At 34.5% G+C, this 22477-nt stretch overlaps 3 protein-coding genes and 1 pseudogene across 5 annotated transcripts; 2 read left to right on the top strand and 2 right to left on the bottom strand.

Annotated features, from left to right (window-relative positions):
* Positions 1–18: 18 nt before the first annotated feature.
* On the bottom strand, positions 19–3980 carry LOC131163843 (annexin D3). Its single transcript, XM_058120636.1, has 6 exons — positions 3693–3980; positions 3303–3448; positions 1895–2119; positions 927–1139; positions 745–834; positions 19–317 (listed from the first exon to the last, which is right to left on the bottom strand). The coding sequence occupies exons 1-6, from the start codon at positions 3766–3768 to the stop codon at positions 114–116; spliced, it is 954 nt and encodes a 317-aa protein (XP_057976619.1). The 5' UTR covers positions 3769–3980; the 3' UTR covers positions 19–113.
* Positions 3981–5234: 1254 nt separating this feature from the next.
* LOC131163844 (annexin D4-like) lies at positions 5235–7817 on the top strand. The gene is made up of 6 exons (XM_058120637.1): positions 5235–5280; positions 5652–5827; positions 6029–6250; positions 6805–7029; positions 7348–7419; positions 7510–7817. Exons 1-6 carry the CDS (start codon positions 5235–5237, stop codon positions 7717–7719), a joined length of 951 nt encoding a protein of 316 aa, XP_057976620.1. The 3' UTR covers positions 7720–7817.
* A 134-nt stretch (positions 7818–7951) lies between these two features.
* On the bottom strand, positions 7952–21002 carry LOC131163838 (annexin D3-like). Of its 3 annotated transcripts, XM_058120627.1 has the most exons (7): positions 20444–21002; positions 18485–18499; positions 14011–14157; positions 11773–12009; positions 9058–9270; positions 8847–8936; positions 7952–8673 (listed from the first exon to the last, which is right to left on the bottom strand). In XM_058120627.1, the coding sequence occupies exons 1-7, from the start codon at positions 20507–20509 to the stop codon at positions 8473–8475; spliced, it is 969 nt and encodes a 322-aa protein (XP_057976610.1). In that variant the 5' UTR covers positions 20510–21002; the 3' UTR covers positions 7952–8472. The 3 variants fall into 3 exon arrangements, with proteins under 3 accessions (XP_057976610.1, XP_057976609.1, XP_057976607.1); XM_058120626.1 differs by lacking the exons at positions 18485–18499; positions 20444–21002 and adding an exon at positions 14301–14925 and having other exon boundaries at positions 14011–14165; XM_058120624.1 differs by lacking the exons at positions 18485–18499; positions 20444–21002 and adding an exon at positions 14301–14917 and having other exon boundaries at positions 11773–12015; positions 14011–14165.
* Positions 16338–18819, top strand: LOC131163840 (annexin D4-like; annotated as a pseudogene).
* Positions 21003–22477: the final 1475 nt, after the last annotated feature.

Genomic DNA, 22477 nt, shown 5'->3' with positions numbered 1-22477 from the left:
GCCTCTTGGTGCGGAATATTGCAAACAATGTGGTTATTATTCCAAATTTATTCCAAAGACACCAAATAAAAATAGAAGCAATCCAATCTATGAATTAACATAAGCAAAGATGACTAGAATGATGATCCAAGCAAGGTGAGCAAGAAGTCCTTGTAGTCTCCTGATGTATCACCAATAACATCATCATCAACGCTGGTTTTGCTCATGTTATTATACTCGTCTTTAATTTTTGTCATGTCGATCTCTGCTCGAGTAACAATGGCTCTGGTTAATGAATCCTCGTCAGTGCCAAGCCCAAGAACAGAAGTTTTAACAACCTGCTGATGGTTGAACAGCAAAGGAATGAAATTAGAAGAACTACAAAAACTCAAAAAAAAAAAAAAAATGTCAATGGTTTGCAAAGTGAAAATGCTTCCTTTGACTTGAAATACAAAGAAGAAAATCTGAAGTCATTTTTCCTAATTACATTTTATCCTTGATTTCTAACAATTACCAAAGAAGCTCTTGAATTTTTGACAAATACCAAAAAAAACAAAAGCCCCTCTGAAATTATAATTCTGTTGAAAAAATTACTCCACTCAAAATTTTCACTCAACAAATCATTCCAGGGGCTGAATTCAGGGCCTAGGGGGGCTGTCTGATTTTACCCAAATACAAAAGTCAACTTTTCAAAATGCTGTTCAAACAGTATCTCAGTATCAAACTTAAAAATGAAAATAACTATCTTTCAAAAATTCCAATCACCTCTGCAAAGTGTTTCTCTGGGGATTCTATGCACCAAACTACCACCATCAATATAAATTCCAAATCGCCATTCCCACAACTCTTGATATCCTATCAAGAAAACTGTGGATAAATTACCCAAAAATGGACACAAAAATAAACAGATGGTATGTGATACATTTGTTGGCAGTCAAAAAAAGAACCTGATCTATTGGATTTCCATATTTTTGCTTGTAGGAATCAAAAGTTGCTCTGAGCTGAAAGAAATTCCTCGTGCCAAGTATCCATATAACATGATCAGTGTCTAATTTTTTCATTTCGATTGCTTCACGCAGCTTAGTTGCTTCCGAGTTCGCAATGCTCTGATCAACCATTTGTCTATCATACCTGTAGGAGCTCACTAGACCTACTAGAAGCTGTAGAATAACCATATCGGATACAAGTCATTTAACTGGATGCTGTGCAACCTTAAAAATCTCAAATGGATACTAAGCTTGTAGCATAGATGCATAGCGATTGCATGAAAAAAAATGGCATCTTTCTCTTTCATATTTGGGCATCCCTCAATAAGGCATTGGCAGAAATCAACCACAAAGTCGAACAAAAATTCATGTCAACATTATGCAAATTCTTGTTTTAACTTTTAACTACAGCACAATTTCATTTGTAGCTTTTCCACAATCAAAGGGATTTTTTATCCACTTTTTTTAAACTGATTTAGTTAAATTAATTATTTCTGCAAAAATTCTTATTTAAAGATAATATAGTTGGTTAAAGAAGCTTAAGGCTCAACTATTGTGCATTTTTGAAAAGTTAAGGGCATTCTTGTCCATTCAACAATGAAGTGATGCTGAATAAAACTTGTCCAACTTTACGTGATTCGACTTAAATGAGGACTGGAAAAGTATATATTAATGATAGTACATGACTTACTAAAATGGGTAAATTATCTCATGTTAGTAGGTAATTCAGTGTGATAATTCAGTGCCTTCTGAGTTGCTTGAAATAGAACAACATAAATATCTCATGTCATGTTTGGTTCAGAGAATGGAATGGAATGGAATAAAAAATTGAATAAGAATATGAAGAAATCAAGTGACAAATTTGAGTCCATTTGATTCTTGCATGCCAAACATATATTCAGTCCTTGTAACTTGAAACATTGTTTTACCTTTCCAAGGGATTGCGAGACGCTAGATGTGATGTCTTCTTCTAGTGAGCAGTCAAAGAGACAACAGTAGGCCTGCCTTACAGCCATTAAATGGTTAGGAGATGATGCACATGCTATTTCAACTATCACTTGTAGGTGTTTAATGCTCTTCTTTGTTTTCAAGGCATCCTTAGCCAGTTTAGCATCCCTTTCTGGAGGGTCATATGCCCACAATGTCACTGCCTTCTGTTATATATTGTTATTTGCATAAACCAATAAGTTTGCATTAGCAGGGACATGGGAGTTCTGGATTAACATCCTTTAGTTTCACAACTCATTGCATCTACATAACATTTATAAGCCCCAAAATGTTGGGATACCATATCCACAAGTTAGAAGAAAAAGGTACTAATACTGCCATATTTTTCTATGGAAGTTGTTCTCAATATTATTAGTAAGGACATGTGAGTTCTAAAAGAGAAAAATTTTGTGTGGGGTTCAAACCACACCAGCCCTCTCCTTCAATTATATGGTATACTAAAAGAGAAAAGTTTTGCTATAAGTAAAAGCAATGTGGTGGTTCTTCTTCCATAATTACAATTTTCATGAATAATAAATGTATAACACATATTACAAGGTGTTGTATATGAGTAAATTATATAAGTACAAAAGGAATGTTCGAGGGGTCTTGAAGAAGTGTCATAGGTGTGATATTAAAAATGCACTTCAAAACTATGGACATGTTCATAAAGTATTTTGTGTTTGACATGAAGAAGGAACCTTTATTGAACTATGGGTGCTAGGGAGTTGCCACCAAGTGCAAAAATGCCATAATTTGGACCATGTCCAGCTCTCCCCATCCTAGCACATTGCCTGGTTGAGCAAATAAAGTTTTTTTTTTTCCAAACCGAAAAGTGATTTTAAATATTTACTATAACTAACTTTAAAATAGCATACACAAATCTTGGGCTCATTTTATCAAGATGGGATTATTTTGATAATAAAACAATAAAGTTGAGAATTCATTAGAATTAGGCCTCGTTTGGAACACAAAATAGAAACGAGTGGATTAAGAGTTCCAATCTAGATCTTTCCATTCTCAAAAGATACGAAAAATTCACTCCCACTAATGTATTTGGATCATTTAAGAAGTAATCATAAGCTGCATAAGGAATTTTCTGAAAAAATGTAATCAAAGAACAACATTGCCATTTTAAAGGCATAAAAGCTGTTTCTACTGCCCGGATTAGCATTCTTATACCCTCTCGGATTAAAATCTAAGTTTAGTGAAAAAGCTCACTGAAAATGATTCCTAACATGCAAGCACCAAACAATGGACTCATTCCTATTTTGATTTTCCATTCCTGCGGATTGATTCCAGCATACCAAACGGCAGTTTAGAATAATGTGAAGAGAAAGAAAATATTACACGGAAATCCCCAGAAAGTTCAGACTGGAGACGATCGACGAGGGATTCGTTGTAAAGCTGCTGGTAAGTGTCTCTGATCTTCCTCCTCTGGGCTGCATTTCTGTGCCCCAATACCCATATCACTGCCTTCCCGTCTGTTCCCCACCCTACCCATCCATCATTCAACAACACCGCCATATACATAAAATCAGAGAGGCAGAGAGAGAGAAACCCAGAAGAAAATTAAGATGGAAAATGAAAAATCAAACACTCTTAATCATGACAACATTGCACACAGAAATCAGAAAAACTCAAAAAGGAACACAACATTGCACACAGAAAAGAAAAACTCCAAATGGAAATAACTTTTGAGTGTGGAAGTGTGTGTATGTGTGAGAGAGAGAGAGAGACCATTAAAAGCTTTTCTGAGCCTCTCACTGTCTTGGGTTGGAGAAGGAACGACTTCTGGCACTCTGAGCGTCCCCATCTCTCGTCTCAGATTTTTCTCTCTTAAAAAATCATCCGAAACAAACAACGAGTATTTTCTTTCGTGGGTTTTAATCCACTGGGAAAGCTAGTTTGTTATTCCGCGAAACTGCTGTCCTCCAAGAACTCTTCTTCGCTGTTTTCCTTCACTTTCTCTCTTCAGTTTCTGTTTTCCCTCATGCAGAGATCAGTTGACACAGGAAATCCTTTATTGAACAGAAATACCCTTGCTATTAAAAATTATCATCCGTTATTTTCTTTGAAAAATATATTATTAGAAAACTCCACCCTCACTACCTACTTTGTAATTTGTCATTTGCAACTTTAGAGGTTAATTTCTTGTTTCTAAATGCATTTCAGTTTTATTAATTTTAAGAAATTTCGTTTGTGTTTTGGGCTGAGCCCTTGAAATTTCCTTCGCTTTTTTTTTTTTTTTATTATTATAGAGAATTGCTTAAAATTGAAACTTATCATGGTTTTATATTGACTTATACATAATTTAAATATGTAAAAATAGTTATTAAAGACATACAATTTTTATATATTCAAAATCAATGAAGTACTTAACTAGGTGACACTTTTATGTATTTATAAATTAATTTCTTGAATCTAGAAATTAGTTATGCGGTCTGTCTCCCAGGCTCTCAAAAAAACAGATAGGGCTTGCAGCTGTCGAATGGTATATTGAAACTGTCGACTATTTGTTGGAAAAGTAAACAATTCCCTTAATATAGGTTAGTAATTACTTTTTAAAAATCAATAAATGTAATTTAATTTCTCGTAAGATCATGGTGGATTCATTTGCAAAGATTTATTAGTCGAAACATATAAAATCCAAATTAATCATAAATAAAGTAAAATTTAAAAGATTACTTTCATGAAATTAAATTCTTTAAAAGAAGGAGCCTATTGATATTTTTCAAAGTATAAATGTAATTAATAAATACTCTGCATTTGGAGCATTGATTTTGAGTCTCGGATTTGGATTTAGATGGACTTGGATAAATTTTCAATACAGTTTTATATTTTATCTTATTCAAATTCAATACAAATCAAAATTTCATAAATTTTTTTATCTCCTTTCAATAGTAAAAAATAAAAAATAAAAATGAAAGGTATAAGAAATCATGAAGTTTACTAAAATTAAACATCGTTGAAAAGAGCAAATTAAAATTAAAAAATATCATAAATAAAAACGATCTCACTTTTTACTAACATACTTCTCCAATTCTAAGAGTCCATAAATGCAATCGTAACCTATCGGACCAAAAAAATTAAAAGAGTATAAGTTAGCATAATAATGCTAAGCGGTAAAAAGTAAATAACTTCACTTTAACTGTTAATTATGTGAAGGAGTAAATTACCCAAATGTCCCTTTGACCATGTAACTGAAAATATGTCACCATCAACTAATTCATATAAAAAGGTGGAAATTAGGCACCAAATTAAATCTACCCAAAGACTTTAATGGCTCTCTCTGATCACTCTCAACTCCTATCAAAGGCTTTCTCAGGTTTCCTCTTCTCCTTCCTCATTCTTTATTTATTTCCTTATGATTTTTTTTTCAATTATTAATTCCATTTATTTTAATTTTTCTATAAAATTTCTATGGAGAATTAATATATTTTAGCCTTGTATTTTCTACTGATAATCGCATATTTGTAATAAATTTTTATATTATTTATTTATTCTATGAAAATAAAAAATTATTATTTGTCCACACTTACCACTCTTAAACTAAAATAAAACAAAAATCCATGGTAATGCATTTTGTTTAAAATTATAGATTACAAATTTGAAACTTGAATTTTATAGCATCGAGCATGATGTTGCCTTCTTAATTTATTAAAAAAAATAATGTGATTTTTGAAATTCTTTTTCTAGGTCTTGGAGTGGATGAGATGTCTTTGATATCAACACTGGGAGAGTGGAATCCCGAAAGGAGGAGATCTTTTAGAAAAGAAGGTACGCCGAGGTTCTTCATTGAGGATGATAGGTTTTTCGAAAGGTGGAATGAACAGCATATTGCGTTTTTAAAATGTGAATTCACCCGTTTTCAGGTATTCTTTTTATGCATTCTTAGTTTTTGCAATTGTAAAGAATGTTTTATTTATCTTTAGTTTTTCTAAGAATTATATAAAAAAATGTTATTTCAAAATTTTTAATATTTATAAGAAGTTATTTTCTAAAAATTAGAAGTATAATATTGTATTTTCTATTTTTTTACGTTTTATTTTAAAATAAATATTATTATTTTTCAGAATGCAGTGGTTTTATGGACCATGCACCCTTGGGAAAGAGACGCTCGTTTATTGAAGGAGGCATTGAGGAAGGTGGGTCCGCTGGCGTACAGCGTGATCATAGAGGTCGCATGTACCAGATCATCTGAGGAGCTATTAGGTGCTAGGAGGGCCTATCATGCGCTCTTTGACCGCTCCATTGAGGAAGACGTGGCCCACCATGTCAATGGCTCAGAACGCAAGGTACTTTGTCCGATGCATCACCACCATTTATTTAATAGGTCTCGCACCAAATAAATAATTATGATGTACTCCTTACACAAAACAATTTTTTCAGATTGAAAACCTAAAAAAAAAATAAAAATAAAAAAGATAGAAGCAAATGTGGTTACTCAAGCTAAGATCTGAATATGAGTTTTGCTATTTTGAATTTAAATTTATATAGAATTAGAAAAAAAATTATATAATTATGTATCTTTCACACATGTATGAATTCGATCCAATTCTCAAATAAGCTTTTCCTCAATTTTAAAATTACATTGAGCACATATATGAGATCGGGAAGACATAAAAGGTATCATTTGGGGCAACTTTGGTTATAAAATTAGCCTCGTACGAATCTCCGGGTACCAACTTTTGCCCTAGAGTGATTTTAGTTTTAAGCCAACAGAAGTGATTTATTAGATATGGACTTTTAGGATTTTATTTTTGTACTTTAAGATGACTTTCAGTAAAAGCTGCCTAAAGCAAGGAGCATAAAATAGCATCTAACATACAAAATTTTGTGAATTGAAAAGATGTTGGTAGCACTAGTGAGTTCATATAGGTATGAAGGGCCAAAAGTAAGTGAAGAGGCCGCAAAATGTGAGGCCAAGACACTCTGCAGTTGCATTAGAAATGCAGATAAGAAGCAGCCCATGGAGGATGAAGAGGTGGTGAGGATAGTAGCAACAAGGAGCAAGCCCCATCTCCGGGCAATCTACAAACACTACGAGGGCATTTGTGGCTCAAACCTGGATGAGGTATGGGATCAACCCAACCTTACATATACATATGTGCACACATACACAGACATTTTTCAAGTCTGTTTGGCTTTTATTAACTCTTCATCGAACAACCTCTCTTGTGGGATTCATTCAAATCCCAACCTCCTCGAAAATGAACCAGTACGGTTTAAGCACAGATCGAGGATTAGGGTTAGGTTGGTAGTCGGCGTCCTCACCTAGGCCTCATTACTTTCTTACAACCCTTGGTTCGGCAGCCCACGACTGCTGTAAATCATTGTGATATTTACTCTTTAAACATGCATATTTCTAATTCAATCTGTAATGCCTATTTAGGATCTTAATGTTGACTTGAGCTTAAAAGACATGATACAATGCCTGTGTACTCCTCAAATATACTTCTGCAAGGTATGAGATAAGCCCACACCTAAGTCTCAAGCCTGTTTGTGCATGTCAATGATTTATTTTCACCATTTTTATCTGTTTCCCTTCTTTAAGGCTTTGGATGCAGCATTGAGAAATGGTGGCGATGAGAATACTAAAGAAGCTCTAACTAGGGTCATCGCGACACAAGCTGATGCACAAATGAAGGAGATCAAAGAACAGTACCATAATCAGTATGGAGTTTCTTTGTCTGAGAAGATTGAAGAGAGAGCCAATGGAAACTATAAGGAATTCCTGCTCACATTGCTCACAAGAGATAATTAGTTAATACCTAAAAAGAACCAATGCCATGTTGTTTGTATTGAATTTTATTTAAATCCATATAAAACCAAATAATTTATGCAATAATTTATATGATCCTTCATGAATTTGTCAAGTGGATTAACATTAGTTTGCCAAGTTTGATGGTCAATGATCACATTGTAATTTAACTGCAAGTTCAAGAAGCGTATGCAATAATTAAAACATCTAGAATGAAAGTGAAATTGGGTGAAACTTTAAAGAATGATTCTACAATTTACCTTCATAACACAAAACAAATACCATCAATTTAGTGTTACATGTGCTCAAAAAGTTGCTGCACATGCACTCGTGTACACACAATAAAACAAGGAGAATTATAAATTTCTTATATAGGATAATTTCTCTATACGTTCCCTCTAATTCAGATTACAATAGTTTTCAGGTCTACAATGGAGATAGACCTATGCTGGTAAACTACAGAACGATGAGGTTAGAGGCCTGCTGTGGGGAACATAGTTTCATTTGTCATTTTCGATTTTCAAAATATTACAAAAATGTTAAGTTATTTTTCAATTTTTCAACATTTATATAGGAAACTTGGAAAACAATACAAAGATGTTTCCCAAATTTTCTCGTACAAATGTTGAAAATTGGAAAACTAAAAAAGAAGGTGCCATTTTTGAAAAAGTTGAAAATGAGAAATGAAAATTGTTTCCCAAACCCTAAGACTTTTTTGACATGTAAGTAGGTGCACGCATGTATGCTACATAAAGCTTAAAGCTGTTCACCAAGTAAGGCCATCAAGAAATCCTTGTAATAAGTGTCACCAGTGAGAGCACTGCTGAGGGTTGTTTTGTTTGTGTTCAAATACTCTGTCTTGATGTTCACCAGGTCTTTCTCTGCTCGGCTTACAATAACTCTGGTTACTGAATCTGGAATATCTGCCTTGGATCCAACCATGGAAGAACTGATAACCTAGCACAATCAATCAGCAAGAAAAAATCATTTAACTATTGGAAATAAGAAAATGGCTTAATTATGAGAAAACTGCTTTCACTAATTTCCTGGCTATGAAAAGAACTCGTGGAGAAGTAAAACTCAAACCCACATTAAACTGCAAATTCAATGCTATAAAGTTTAAAAAATACCTCAATGAAGTGTTTCTCTGGGGAATCTATGCACAAAACTACCACCCGCAATATAAATCCCAACTCATCTTTGGCGCTGCTTCTGATGTCCTGTGATTTAAAAAAAAATTAAAGTATTAATTTTTTTAGTCCACATTAATGGACTTTAAATTTTTCGGTAAAAAATAAAAGGAAAATAATTCAAATGGCTGTATATGAATGGGCGTAGAACCTCATCAATAGGGATGTCATAAGTTTGTTTGTAGGACTTAAAAGTTTCTTTGAGCTGAAAGAAATTTCTGGTGCTAAGTATCCACACTACTTCATCATTGCCCAATTGCTTCCTTTCTATGGCTTCCCGTAGTTTAGCTGCCTCAGAATTTGCAACATTCAGTTCCAGCACTTCTTTGTCATACCTGTACGAGCTTGCCAAGCCCACAAGGAGCTGTGCATGCCCAGATTATGAATAAATCATCAGTTGTTCGGCTCCCATGAATCAAATTAGATGCATTTTGAAATGTTTTGGTTGTTTCATATTTCAAAACAGATGGGCCAAAAAAAAAGGAATTATGGCTGAAAAACTTTTTTAAAATGTGCATGCACCTAGTTTTCCACATTGCGGGAACTGAAAATGTGTTTCATAGAGAATCTACAACTCCCATATGTGCTTTGAAGATTGATTCAAGGAAGGTGAATTCACCATAACTCCAGATATGGTGAATTGGGATTTCCTAGAGGATTTTGTTAATGGGTCCAAATTTTCCTCATAGATTAGTTAGTTGGGAGTTGTCTCGCATTAAAACTAATTCTCTATTTCTATGGAGTTCGTTTCGTCTATTTCTCAGGGGAAGATGTTCAAGACAAGTTGATCCTGTATCTCCTCTTCTCTTTGTTTTGGTTATTGAGTGTTTAGCTAGATGTTCAAAAGTCACTGATACTGGTACTTCACTTGCTTTTTATCAGGGGCACAAGAAGTAGGGAATTACCCACATAAGTTATGCTGATGATTAGATATTGTTCAGCCATGGAGATGTTCGATCTGTTTCCATCTTGAACAACTTTGCAGAATTTCTTCAGTTTCTGGTTGCTTGTTAATAGATCCAAAAATGCCGCTTTCTTTGGGGATTGGAAGGTTCTAGTAAATTATTAAAATGAGGGAGGCTTCCAGTTAAATGCCTATGGCATCTTTTAAGTAGTCGCAGGTTGATTTTCAAGTGCTTATTGACAAAATTACTTCTAGAATATCTTCTTCACATGGAAAATCTCTAACTTATGTTGGGAGAGCTCAATTGGTTCAATCAGTGTGGTTAAGCATGCAGATTTATTGCGCTTCTGTGTTTATCCTTCTTAAAAGAGTTATCTACGAGGAGGAGGCTAATGCAGACAATAGTGTGGTCTTGCTTCATCCATCTTTTAGCTGGGATAATTTGGTGGATTGGGATATTAATAATTTTAAGGGCTCTACTCTCTTGACTTTAATTAAGAAGGGTTGTCTGGATGCTACAGTATATTGCATTTGGAGGAAAAGAAACAAGAGGATTTTTAAAGGAGAATCCTCCAATTGAAGAAAATTTTCAGCTTTTTGTTCAACAATAAAGCTAAAGTACTGTGGCTGTATCAAGGTATGATCAATTCCAACAAAAATAGAACATTCATTAATTCCTCAGGTTTGCAAGCCAGTTTTATCATAAAAAACAGATTGTTTGCAGCTAGCAAATTCCTGATGCAGGCTGCCAGGTGATAAACACAGATGGCTATTTCAGTCCTCCTTTATGTGGCTTTGGTAGTGCTCTTAACTCTTAAGGGATTGTAGAGGTGCACTTACTTTCGGGTTTGCTTTTGCAGAGATCCCTGTTTCAGTGGTTTAGCATGAACTGCAAACTATGCATAGAGGGTTAGGCCATTGGCTGCTGAGGGGGTTTCTTTAATTTGATTTTGGCTACCAATTCTCAAATACCTCAGCAAATTCCTGAAAAGGCAGATGGGGTTCCATGGAGTGTAAAGGAATTTGTTAAGACCCTTATGTACAGATCTCAATCTGTTACAGAGTTGTGCATGTATATGGGACAAAGTTGTTTTATGCTCACAGTTTTCTTAATGAAGCTGTAAGTATGGCAGATTTGGGTATCATAAAGTCAGTATGGCAGATTTGGGTATCATAAACTCAGCTAACATATCTATACATACATGAAGAGGATTTTCCTGCTTCATCATCCACCTTTTATCTTTCTATTATCCCCATAAAAGTATTGGTTCAACAGAAAGAATAACGGCAAAAGACTATAACCTCCCCTGATATTCGGCAAAAAAGATGCCAACCTCTCCTCAGGTGTGAAAAATCCCAGTGAACTCTACTAAGGTTTGGCAAAAATAATGCAGACCTCTCTTGAGGCTACAAAAATCTCACAAACCTCCTTGACATTTTCTTTTTGGGACACTTAAACACCCTCCCTAGCCTTTCTATTTGCCAAATATAAAGGAAAATCTGCTTTTTTTTTTTTTTGCAAAACCCCAAGGGAGGCCCATGAATTTTTGGAGCACATCTTCTTTCCAGAACTCAAAGTAGCTCCATAGAATTTTTGAGACCTCATGGGAGGCCTGCATTTTTGCCAAACCTCAAGGATGGTCAGTGTCTTCTACCCGAAAAACAATAGCAATTTGAAAAAAATACAGCGTATTCTGTAACTAATTTATAACAAGTTTACTTATATCTAACAGATAAATGTTCATAACTAACTCATAATTAATGTATAACCACCTACAACTGTTCTTTGTTGTTTACTTCTTAACATCTTAGAATATTGGTGGCTGAATGCAGAAAAGACTTTGATTAAATTATCAAAGTAGGCAAATTTTTTTTTCTTAACTAAATAAACATAGTAAATAAAGACATATTACACATGCCTGCATGTGCCCAAAGGTTAGGCATGCAATTAAATTAACTCACCTTTCTAAGGGGTTGGGAGACATTATATGCAATGTCTTCTTCTAGGGAGCAATCAAAGAGATTACGATAGGCCTGCCTTACTGCCATCAGATGGTGAGGAGAGGATGCACACGCTATCTCTACTATTGCCTGCAGGTGATTCTTAATTCTCTTCTTCTTGGACATGGTCCTTAGGGCCATCCATGCTAGCCTTGCATCCCTCTCAGGAGCATCATACAGCCACAACTCTACTGCACTCTGCCACTTATCAAGCACATTCAACAGTTACATTCTAATGCTTTAATTTGAATGAATCAAACAAAAGAAAACATTATTAAAATGATGAATTGTTTTGATAAAGCTTCTCTATGCTTGAGAACTAGGAGTTCAGACTTCAGATTTGAGTTTGTGTAGACTTGGACAAACACAATGCAAAATTATGTTGAGTTTCACCCATATCTACATAAACCCAAATCCGAGGCCCCAAAGTCCATGCCCTAAAACACAAACTTAATTAACTGTTAGTTGATTTAAGAAAATCATGGATCTCTAGCTTTGTATAGACCTGACCATGTGCCTGCCTAGCTTCAATGTGCACATCTGACCATTGGTCATGACAGTGTAATAAGCGTATGCATATGTCCGTGTGCTCTGCCAGTGGAAGAGAGTGTCTTTTCAGCTTGTATCTGGGAATATTTTTTGCCTTTTTTTGTTCAGTCTGATAAAATGTTATGGGCCTTTTACGCAAGCCTGGGAAAGGGTTGCAAAATAAGGCCTCATGCCTGATGCTTGGACAGTCTTAACTCTCAAGCTTGGGCCAAGACCCATGCACTGGGACCATAGTTCAAAAGAAAGTTCGAGTGTACAATTCCTTTCCACAATAGTTTTGCACAACCATTTAAAAGATACAGGAGCCTATGAGCGGTTCTAGACTTCTGGAAACCGATGGTGGAGGGGAGCTGTGCATATAACAGTGCTCATGTAGTCATGTTCGACTAAGCAACTGAAGGCCTTCTATTTTTTATATCCCATGAAAAGCCAACCAATATTGGGCCGCACAACATGATGTAGCACATTGTCCATTCTAATTCCCTTCTCACTTTTTCCCGAGATATTTGGACCTCCAACATGAATTTCCCCATTGGGATGTAATTTAAGAGACATTATCTAGCCTTCTATTGACAGCTAGGAAGCATTTGGGCACAACTCAGGGATTAAATTGAATGGCTTGTCTGCACTAAACCTTTTCAAGTTTTCTTGAAACAATACTATTTCAAAAGTAGTAACACTATTTGTTTCTCTCTGAAGCAATTGTATTTCAAAGCCTGCAACATCATTCGTCGAAATGGATTTATGTTATTAAATGCATTGCATAAAAGGAAAGGAAAAAGTAAATGTACAGATATTTGGTTGTTCTTACTCAAGAAAAATTTGATAATGCTTATGCTAATGACAGCTGGGCAGCTATATTTCCTGAAGCCTTGATGAGTTATTTACTCAAACCATGTCTGATCCCGATTATTATACATTTAGTTCGGTGTCAAAAAATGGAGGTATTTGTTGCCTGGTCTTAAGATTCTTATTAATGCCCCTCATCGCTGGTATAGTGCAAGGGGTATCTGAGGCCCTTGCGGATGCTGGGGGACTTATTAGGGACTCGAAGGTAGATCAGTTAGAAGTTATCAACAAATCTTTGTGTGTGGGGAGGGAGGGTCCAAGTGCTAAAATGATAAATCTTGACTATGGGCTTTGTTCCAGGGGCAGAAATTGGATTGGGATCAGAGATTCACGAAGTTAAAATCAATTCAGTTCAGCCCACCCTACTCCCTCATCCATACAAAGAAGAACAAATCTAATCATCTGAATCTGGATCTTACTCCTAGCTCAAACAATTAATCTAAAGGAATTGGGACAGCAAAGTCAAGCAGATATACTGGGACGCCATCGGCTGTGCAGATCGGATGGCTACATTGTACAGCCAGCAAAGTACACACAGCTTAACATTCAATATAGGTTTCTTGATTCTGGACTCTCTTCCACTAGTGCTGAAAGCAAACTCTTAGTCTCAGGGTTGCTCTTCCCTGCCTTTTGTTGAACCCACAAAAAAATGCACACAGCATTGACAGTTTGCCTCCCCCTTTTTATTTTGGAATTAAAGCAGATAATTCATGTATAATCTCTAAATGAAGACAACCCAATAATTGTACTTTCGAAATTTCATGCATGAATGAGTTTCTAAACCCAATGAAGGTGAATTACCTTGAACTCAGCAGAGGCAGAAAGTTCAGAATGGAGGGACTTTATGAGGGATTGGCCAAAAAGCTTTTCATACTCATATTTGATCTCCTTTCTGTGCTTCGAGTCTCTGTGCCCCAGTATCCATATTATTTCACTTGCATTCTTGTTCTTCCGCCCTATATATCAATTAAAACAATAATCATCATCATCCCAGATTGGATTTCAAACTTCCCCCACCTCCCCAAGTAGGTAACTAAATGGAAAATTTTTTTTTGGGGGGGGGGGGGGGGGTGAGAGAGAGAGAGAGAGACTTCGAAAAACTTCTCTGAGTCGCTCAGAGTCTTGTGCTGGAGAAGGAACTGACTCTGGGAGTTTGAGTGAGCTCATTTTACATAGCAGTTGAGAAAAAAAAATTTAAAAACTGCAACTAGGGTTTCTAGTTCTGAAAATCTCTAGCCCATTTTGAAGACTGGCAGTCCTGATATAATGGAGAATGGGAAACCCTCATACCCAGATTCTTTCTTCTCCAGATTTCCTCCGACCCACTTCAAAGTAAAGCTTTTTACGCAGTAAATCCAACGGCCACTATGCGAATCTTAATCAACACTTTTAAGCAAATGCCGACATACGGATGTACCCTCTTCTTCTTCTTCTTCTTCTTCTTTGAGAATAAAGTTTAATGGGCTTTGTATCTTTGCTTGTGACATTTGAGTGAATAAATTCCTTTAGCATGCAGTCGAAGTATAGTTGAAAGTTGCAAAACCATGATTGAAACTTGAAAGATATGTAAATATGCTAACAAAGTGCAGGGATGCAAATATTTCAAAGCTAGGGCTTTTAATCAGTCCCTGTGAAGTCTTTTCAGAAGTCTGTCGGGCTTTGGGATTCCAATGCCTAGCTGAAGCCAAAGGCATTCATGCATATGGACCTGTTTTCAAATAGAAGACAAAATTAATGCATATTTGTAAATTGCACGTAAGATTTATTTTTATTTTTATTTTTTTTGTACGCTAGATTTAATTCTTTTTTTTTTTAGTTGATCAATTCTCTTGCTCTTAATTAATTGTTAGTAACATATTGTTTTATTTTGAAGCTTTCACAATAATAATTTATTCTAATATTTTTGTGAACCTCAACAAATTTTAGAGAAGGATACCCCCCAATTTGTCAATTAAATTTTCCTCTTAACTTTTTCACAAAATAGATTTTTATTTTAAAAATATTTTCTATTAAAATAGTAAAATTTTCCTTGAAATAAAGTAGTATTCTCATTTTTTTTTTCGAAGTACTTTTAGGTTATGTCTTATTAAAAATATTTAAAGAGTCCTATATTTTAAGTAAGTTTTGAGAAAAAAAATTTTATTTATCATGGTTTTATATAGACTTATACATAATTTATATATGTAAAAATAGTTATTAAAGACAGAAAATTTTTATATATTCAAAATTAATGAAGTACTTAACTAGGTGATGCTTTTATTTATTTATAAATTAATTACTTGAATCTAGAAATTAGTTATGCGTTCTGTCTCCCGGACTCTCATACAAACAGATAGGGCTTGCAGCTGTTGAATGGTATATTGAAACCGTCGACGGTTTGTTGGAAAAGTAAACAATTTCCTTAATATAGGTTAGTAATTACTTTTAAAAAATAAGTAAATAAAATTTAATTTCTCATAAGATCAAGGCGGATTCATTTGCAAAGATTTATTAGTCAAAACATATAAAATCTAAATTAATCATAAATAAAGTAAAATTTAAAAGATTATTTTCATGAAATTGAATTCTTTAAAAGAAGGAGCCTATTGATATTTTTGAAAGTACAAATGTAATTAATAAATACTCTGTATTTGGAGCATTGATTTTGAGCCTCGGATTTGGATTTAGATGGACTTGGATAAATTTTCAAAACCCTTTTATAAATTATCTTATCCAAATTCAATATAAATCAAAATTCCATAATTTTTTTATCTCCTTTCAATAGAAAAAAATAAAAAATAAAAATGAAAGGTATAAGAAATCATGAAGTTTACTAAAATTAAACATTAAACGAGCAAATTAAAATTAAAAAATATCATAAATAAAAACGATCTCACTTTTTACTAACATACTTCTCCGATTCTAAGAGTCCATAAATGTAATCGGACCAAAAAAATTAAAAGAATATAAGTTAGCGTAATAATCCTAAGCGGTAAAAAGTAAATAACTTCACTTTAACTGTTAATTATGTAAAGGAGTAAATTACCCAAATGTCCCTTTGACCATGTAACTGAAAATATGTCACCATCAACTAATTCATATAAAAAGGTGGAAATTAGGCACCAAATTAAATCTACCCAAAAACTTTAATGGCTCTCTCTCATCACTCTCAACTCCTATCAAAGGCTTTCTCAGGTTTTCTCTTCTCCTTCCTCATTCTTTATTTATTTCCTTATGATCTTTTTTTCAATTATTAATTCCATTTATTTTAATTTTTCTATAAAATTTCTATGGAGAATTAATATATTTTAGCCTTGTATTTTCTACTGATAATCGCATATTTGTAATAAATTTTTATATTATTTATTTATTCTATGAAAATAAAAAATTATTATTTGTCCACACTAACCACTCTTAAACTAAAATAAAACAAAAATCCATGGTAATGCATTTTGTTTAAAATTATAGATTACAAATTTGAAACTTGAATTTTATAGCATCGAGCATGATGTTGCCTTCTTAATTTATTAAAAAAAATAATGTGATTTTTGAAATTCTTTTTCTAGGTCTTGGAGTGGATGAGATGTCTTTGATATCAACACTGGGAGAGTGGAATCCCGAAAGGAGGAGATCTTTTAGAAAAGAAGGTATGCCGAGGTTCTTCATCGAGGATGATAGGTTTTTCGAAAGGTGGAATGAACAGCATATTGCGTTTTTAAAATGTGAATTCACCCGTTTTTAGGTATTCTTTTTATGCATTTTTAGTTTTTGCAATTGTAAAGAATGTTTTATTTATCTTTAGTTTTTCTAAGAATTATATAAAAAAATGTTATTTCAAATTTTTTAATATTTATAAGAAGTTATTTTCTAAAAATTAGAAGTATAATATTGTATTTTCTATTTTTTTACATTTTATTTTAAAATAAATATTATTATTTTCAGAATGCAGTGGTTTTATGGACCATGCACCCTTGGGAAAGAGACGCTCGTTTATTGAAGGAGGCATTGAGGAAGGTGGGTCCACAGGCGTACAGCGTGATCATAGAGGTCGCATGTACCAGATCATCTGAGGAGCTATTAGGTGCTAGGAGGGCCTATCATGCGCTCTTTGACCGCTCCATTGAGGAAGACATGGCCCACCATGTCAATGGCTCAGAACGCAAGGTACTTTGTCCGATTGATGCATCATCACCATTCATTTAATGGATCTCTCACCGAATAAATAATTATGATGTACTCCTTACACAAAACAAATTTTTCAAATTGAAGAGCTAAAAAAAAAATAAAAATAAAAAGGATAGAAGCAAATGTGGTTACTCAAGGTAAGATCGAATATGAGTTTTGCTATTTTGGAATTAAATTTATATAGAATTAGAAAAAAAAAATTATATAATTATGTATCTTTCACACAAATTCGACCCAATTCTCAAATAAGCTTTTCCTCAATTTTAAAATTACATTGAGCACATATATGAGATCGGGAAGACATAAAAGGTATCATTTGGGGCAACTTTGGTTATAAAACTAGCCTCGTACAATCTCCGGGTACCAACTTTTGCCCTAGAGTGATTTCAGTTTTAAGCCAACAGAAGTGATTTATTAGATATGGACTTTTAGGATTTTATTTTTGTACTTTAAGATGACTTTCAGTAAAAGCTGCCTAAAGCAAGGGGCATAAAATAGCATCTAACATACAAAATTTTGTGAATTGAAAAGATGTTGGTCGCACTAGTGAGTTCATATAGGTATGAAGGGCCAAAAGTAAGTGAAGAGGCCGCAAAATGTGAGGCCAAGACACTCTGCAGTTGCATTAGAAATGCAGATAAGAAGCAGCCCATGGAGGATGAAGAGGTGGTGAGGATAGTAGCAACAAGGAGCAAGCCCCATCTCCGGGCAATCTACAAACACTACGAGGGCATTTGTGGCTCAAACCTGGATGAGGTATGGGATCAACCCAACCTTACATATACATATGTGCACACATACACAGACATTTTTCAAGTCTGTTTGGCTTTTATTAACTCTTCATCGAACAACCTCTCTTGTGGGATTCATTCAAATCCCAACCTCCTCGAAAATGAACCAGTACGGTTTAAGCACAGATCGAGGATTAGGGTTAGGTTGGTAGTCGGCATCCTCACCTAGGCCTCATTACTTTCTTACAACCCTTGGTTCGGCAGCCCACGACTGCTGTAAATCATTGTGATATTTACTCTTTAAACATGCATATTTCTAATTCAATCTGTAATGCCTATTTAGGATCTTAATGTTGACTTGAGCTTAAAAGACATGATACAATGCCTGTGTACTCCTCAAATATACTTCTGCAAGGTATGAGATAAGCCCACACCTAAGTCTCAAGCCTGTTTGTGCATGTCAATGATTTATTTTCACCATTTTTATCTGTTTCCCTTCTTTAAGGCTTTGGATGCAGCATTGAGAAATGGTGGCGATGAGAATACTAAAGAAGCTCTAACTAGGGTCATCGTGACACAAGCTGATGCACAAATGAAGGAGATCAAAGAACAGTACCATAATCAGTATGGAGTTTCTTTGTCTGAGAAGATTGAAGAGAGAGCCAATGGAAACTATAAGGAATTCCTGCTCACATTGCTCACAAGAGATAATTAGTTAATACCTAAAAAGAACCAATGCCATGTTGTTTGTATTGAATTTTATTTAAATCCATATAAAACCAAATAATTTATGCAATAATTTATATGATCCTTTTCATGAATTTGTCAAGTGGGTTAACATTAGTTTGCCAAGTTTGATGGTCAATGATCACATTGTAATTTAACTGCAAGTTCAAGAAGCGTATGCAATAATTAAAACATCTAGAATGAAAGTGAAATTGGGTGAAACTTTAAAGAATGATTCTATAATTTACCTTCATAACACAAAACAAATACCATCAATTTAGTGTTACATGTGCTCAAAAAGTTGCTGCACATGCACTCGTGTACACACAATTAAGCAAGGAGAATTATAAATTTCTTATATAGGATAATTTCTCTATACGTTCCCTCTAATTCAGATTACAATAGTTTTCAGGTCTACAATGGAGATAGACCTATGCTGGTAAACTACAGAACAATGAGGTTAGAGGCCTGCTGTGGGGAACATAGTTTCATTTGTCATTTTCGATTTTCAAAATATTACAAAAATGTTAAGTTATTTTTCAATTTTTCAACATTTATATAGGAAACTTGGAAAACAATACAAAGATGTTTCCCAAATTTTCTCGTACAAATGTTGAAAATTGGAAAACTAAAAAAGAAGGTGCCATTTTTGAAAAAGTTGAAAATGAGAAATGAAAATTGTTTCCCAAACCCTAAGACTTTTTTGACATGTAAGTAGGTGCACGCATGTATGCTACATAAAGCTTAAAGCTGTTCACCAAGTAAGGCCATCAAGAAATCCTTGTAATAAGTGTCACCAGTGAGAGCACTGCTGAGGGTTGTTTTGTTTGTGTTCAAATACTCTGCCTTGATGTTCACCAGGTCTCTCTCTGCTCGGCTTACAATAACTCTGGTTACTGAATCTGGAATATCTGCCTTGGATCCAACCATGGAAGAACTGATAACCTAGCACAATCAATCAGCAAGAAAAAATCATTTAACTATTGGAAATACTGGGACGCCATCGGCTGTGCAGATCGGATGGCTACATTGTACAGCCAGCAAAGTACACACAGCTTAACATTCAATATAGGTTTCTTGATTCTGGACTCTCTTCCACTAGTGCTGAAAGCAAACTCTTAGTCTCAGGGTTGCTCTTCCCTGCCTTTTGTTGAACCCACAAAAAAATGCACACAGCATTGACAGTTTGCCTCCCCCTTTTTATTTTGGAATTAAAGCAGATAATTCATGTATAATCTCTAAATGAAGACAACCCAATAATTGTACTTTCGAAATTTCATGCATGAATGAGTTTCTAAACCCAATGAAGGTGAATTACCTTGAACTCAGCAGAGGCAGAAAGTTCAGAATGGAGGGACTTTATGAGGGATTGGCCAAAAAGCTTTTCATACTCATATTTGATCTCCTTTCTGTGCTTCGAGTCTCTGTGCCCCAGTATCCATATTATTTCACTTGCATTCTTGTTCTTCCGCCCTATATATCAATTAAAACAATAATCATCATCATCCCAGATTGGATTTCAAACTTCCCCCACCTCCCCAAGTAGGTAACTAAATGGAAAAATTTTTTTTGGGGGGGGGGGGGGAGAGAGAGAGAGAGAGACTTCGAAAAACTTCTCTGAGTCGCTCAGAGTCTTGTGCTGGAGAAGGAACTGACTCTGGGAGTTTGAGTGAGCTCATTTTACATAGTAGTTGAGAAAAAAAAATTTTAAAACTGCAACTAGGGTTTCTAGTTCTGAAAATCTCTAGCCCATTTTGAAGACTGGCAGTCCTGATATAATGGAGAATGGGAAACCCTCATACCCAGATTCTTTCTTCTCCAGATCTCCTCCGACCCACTTCAAAGTAAAGCTTTTTACGCAGTAAATCCAACGGCCACTATGCGAATCTTAATCAACACTTTTAAGCAAATGCCCATATACGGATGTACCCTCTTCTTCTTCTTCTTCTTCTTCTTCTTCGAGAATAAAGTTTAATGGGCTTTGTATCTTTGCTTGTGACATTTGAGTGAATAAATTCCTTTACCATGCAGTCGAAGTTTAGTTGAAAGTTGCAAAAACCATGATTGAAACTTGAAAGATATGTAAATATGCTAACAAACTGCAGGGATGCAAATATTTCAAAGCTAGGGCTTCTAATCAGTCCCTGTGAAGTCTTTTCAGAAGTCTGTCGGGCTTTGGGATTCCAATGCCTAGCTGAAGCCAAAGGCATTCATGCATATGGACCTGTTTTCAAATAGAAGACAAAATTAATGCATATTTGTAAATTGAACGTTAGATTTATTTTTATTTTTATTTTGAACGCTAGATTTAATTCTTTTTTTTTTAGTTGATCAATTCTCTTGCTCTTAATTAATTGTTAGTAACATATTGTTTTATTTTGAAGCTTTCACAATAATAATTTATTCTAATATTTTTGTGAACCTCAACAAATTTTAGAGAAGGATACCCCCCAATTTGTCAATTAAATTTTCCTCTTAACTTTTTCACAAAATAGATTTTTATTTTAAAAATATTTTATATTAAAATAGTAAAATTTTCCTTGAAATAAAGTAGTATTCTCATTTTTTTTTTCGAAGTGCTTTTAGGTTATGTCTTATTAAAAATATTTAAAGAGTCCTACATTTTAAGTAAGTTTTGAGAAAAAAAAATTTAAGTAGACTTTGAGAAGTAAAGAACAATTGGTTGTTGTCGTTTAAAAGTGATTTTATTTATGCATTTGATAATTTGGTTATATTATTATTAATTAAATTAATATTTAGATGTAGAGACTCGGAAAATTTAATTTATGAAAGTAATAAAAGAAAAGAAAGAGAAAGGAAAAGAATATGAAAGAACAGTTAGATAAGGGGTTTATTCAGCCTAGTGTATCGCCCTGGGGAGCACCGATTTTGTTTGTGGGGAAGAAAGATGGGTTGATAAGGTTGTGCATTGCCTATAGGAAAATAAATAAAGTAACTATCAAGAATAAATACTCGTTCCCGCGTATCGATGATTTGTTTGATCAGTTACAGGGGACACAGATCTTTTTGAAGATAGACTTATGCTCCGGGTATCATTAGGTAAAAGTCAGGGCAGAAGATATTCTGAAGATGACATTTAGAACATGGTATGGACACTATAAATTTCTGGTTATGCCTTTTGGGTTGACGAATGCTCCTGCAGCTTTTATGAATTTGATGAATATGGTCTTTCACCAGTATTTAGATCAATTTGTGGTAGTATTTGTTAATGATATACTGGTATATTCGAAGAGCTCAGAGGAGCACGAGGAGCATTTGAGTATAGTACTTCAGGAGTTGCAAGAGAAGAAGCTATATACGAAGCTCAAGAAGTGCGAGTTCTGGTTGGAATAGGTTACCTTCCTTGGACACGTTATATCCAGGAATGGTACTTCTGTTGATCCGAGTAAGATTGAGATGGTAGTAGACTGGGTACGACCAAAGAATGTACACGAGATCAAGAGTTTCCTGGGATTGGTTGGGTACTACCACAGGTTTGTTAAGGGCTTCTTTAGACTGTCAGGTCCATTAACCAGATTAACCAAGAAGAGAGTGAAGTTTGAGTGGTCTAATGAATGTGAACAGAGCTTCTAGGAATTGAAGCAGCGACTCATCACTGCTTGTGTTGACGATTCCTTCAGGAGAAA

The sequence above is a fragment of the Malania oleifera genome, chromosome 9 (genome assembly GCF_029873635.1).
Source record: "Malania oleifera isolate guangnan ecotype guangnan chromosome 9, ASM2987363v1, whole genome shotgun sequence".
Lineage (NCBI taxonomy): Eukaryota > Viridiplantae > Streptophyta > Magnoliopsida > Santalales > Ximeniaceae > Malania > Malania oleifera.
The sequence above is the reverse complement of the archived record's forward strand: the minus strand, read 5'-3'. Positions and strand labels throughout refer to the sequence as shown.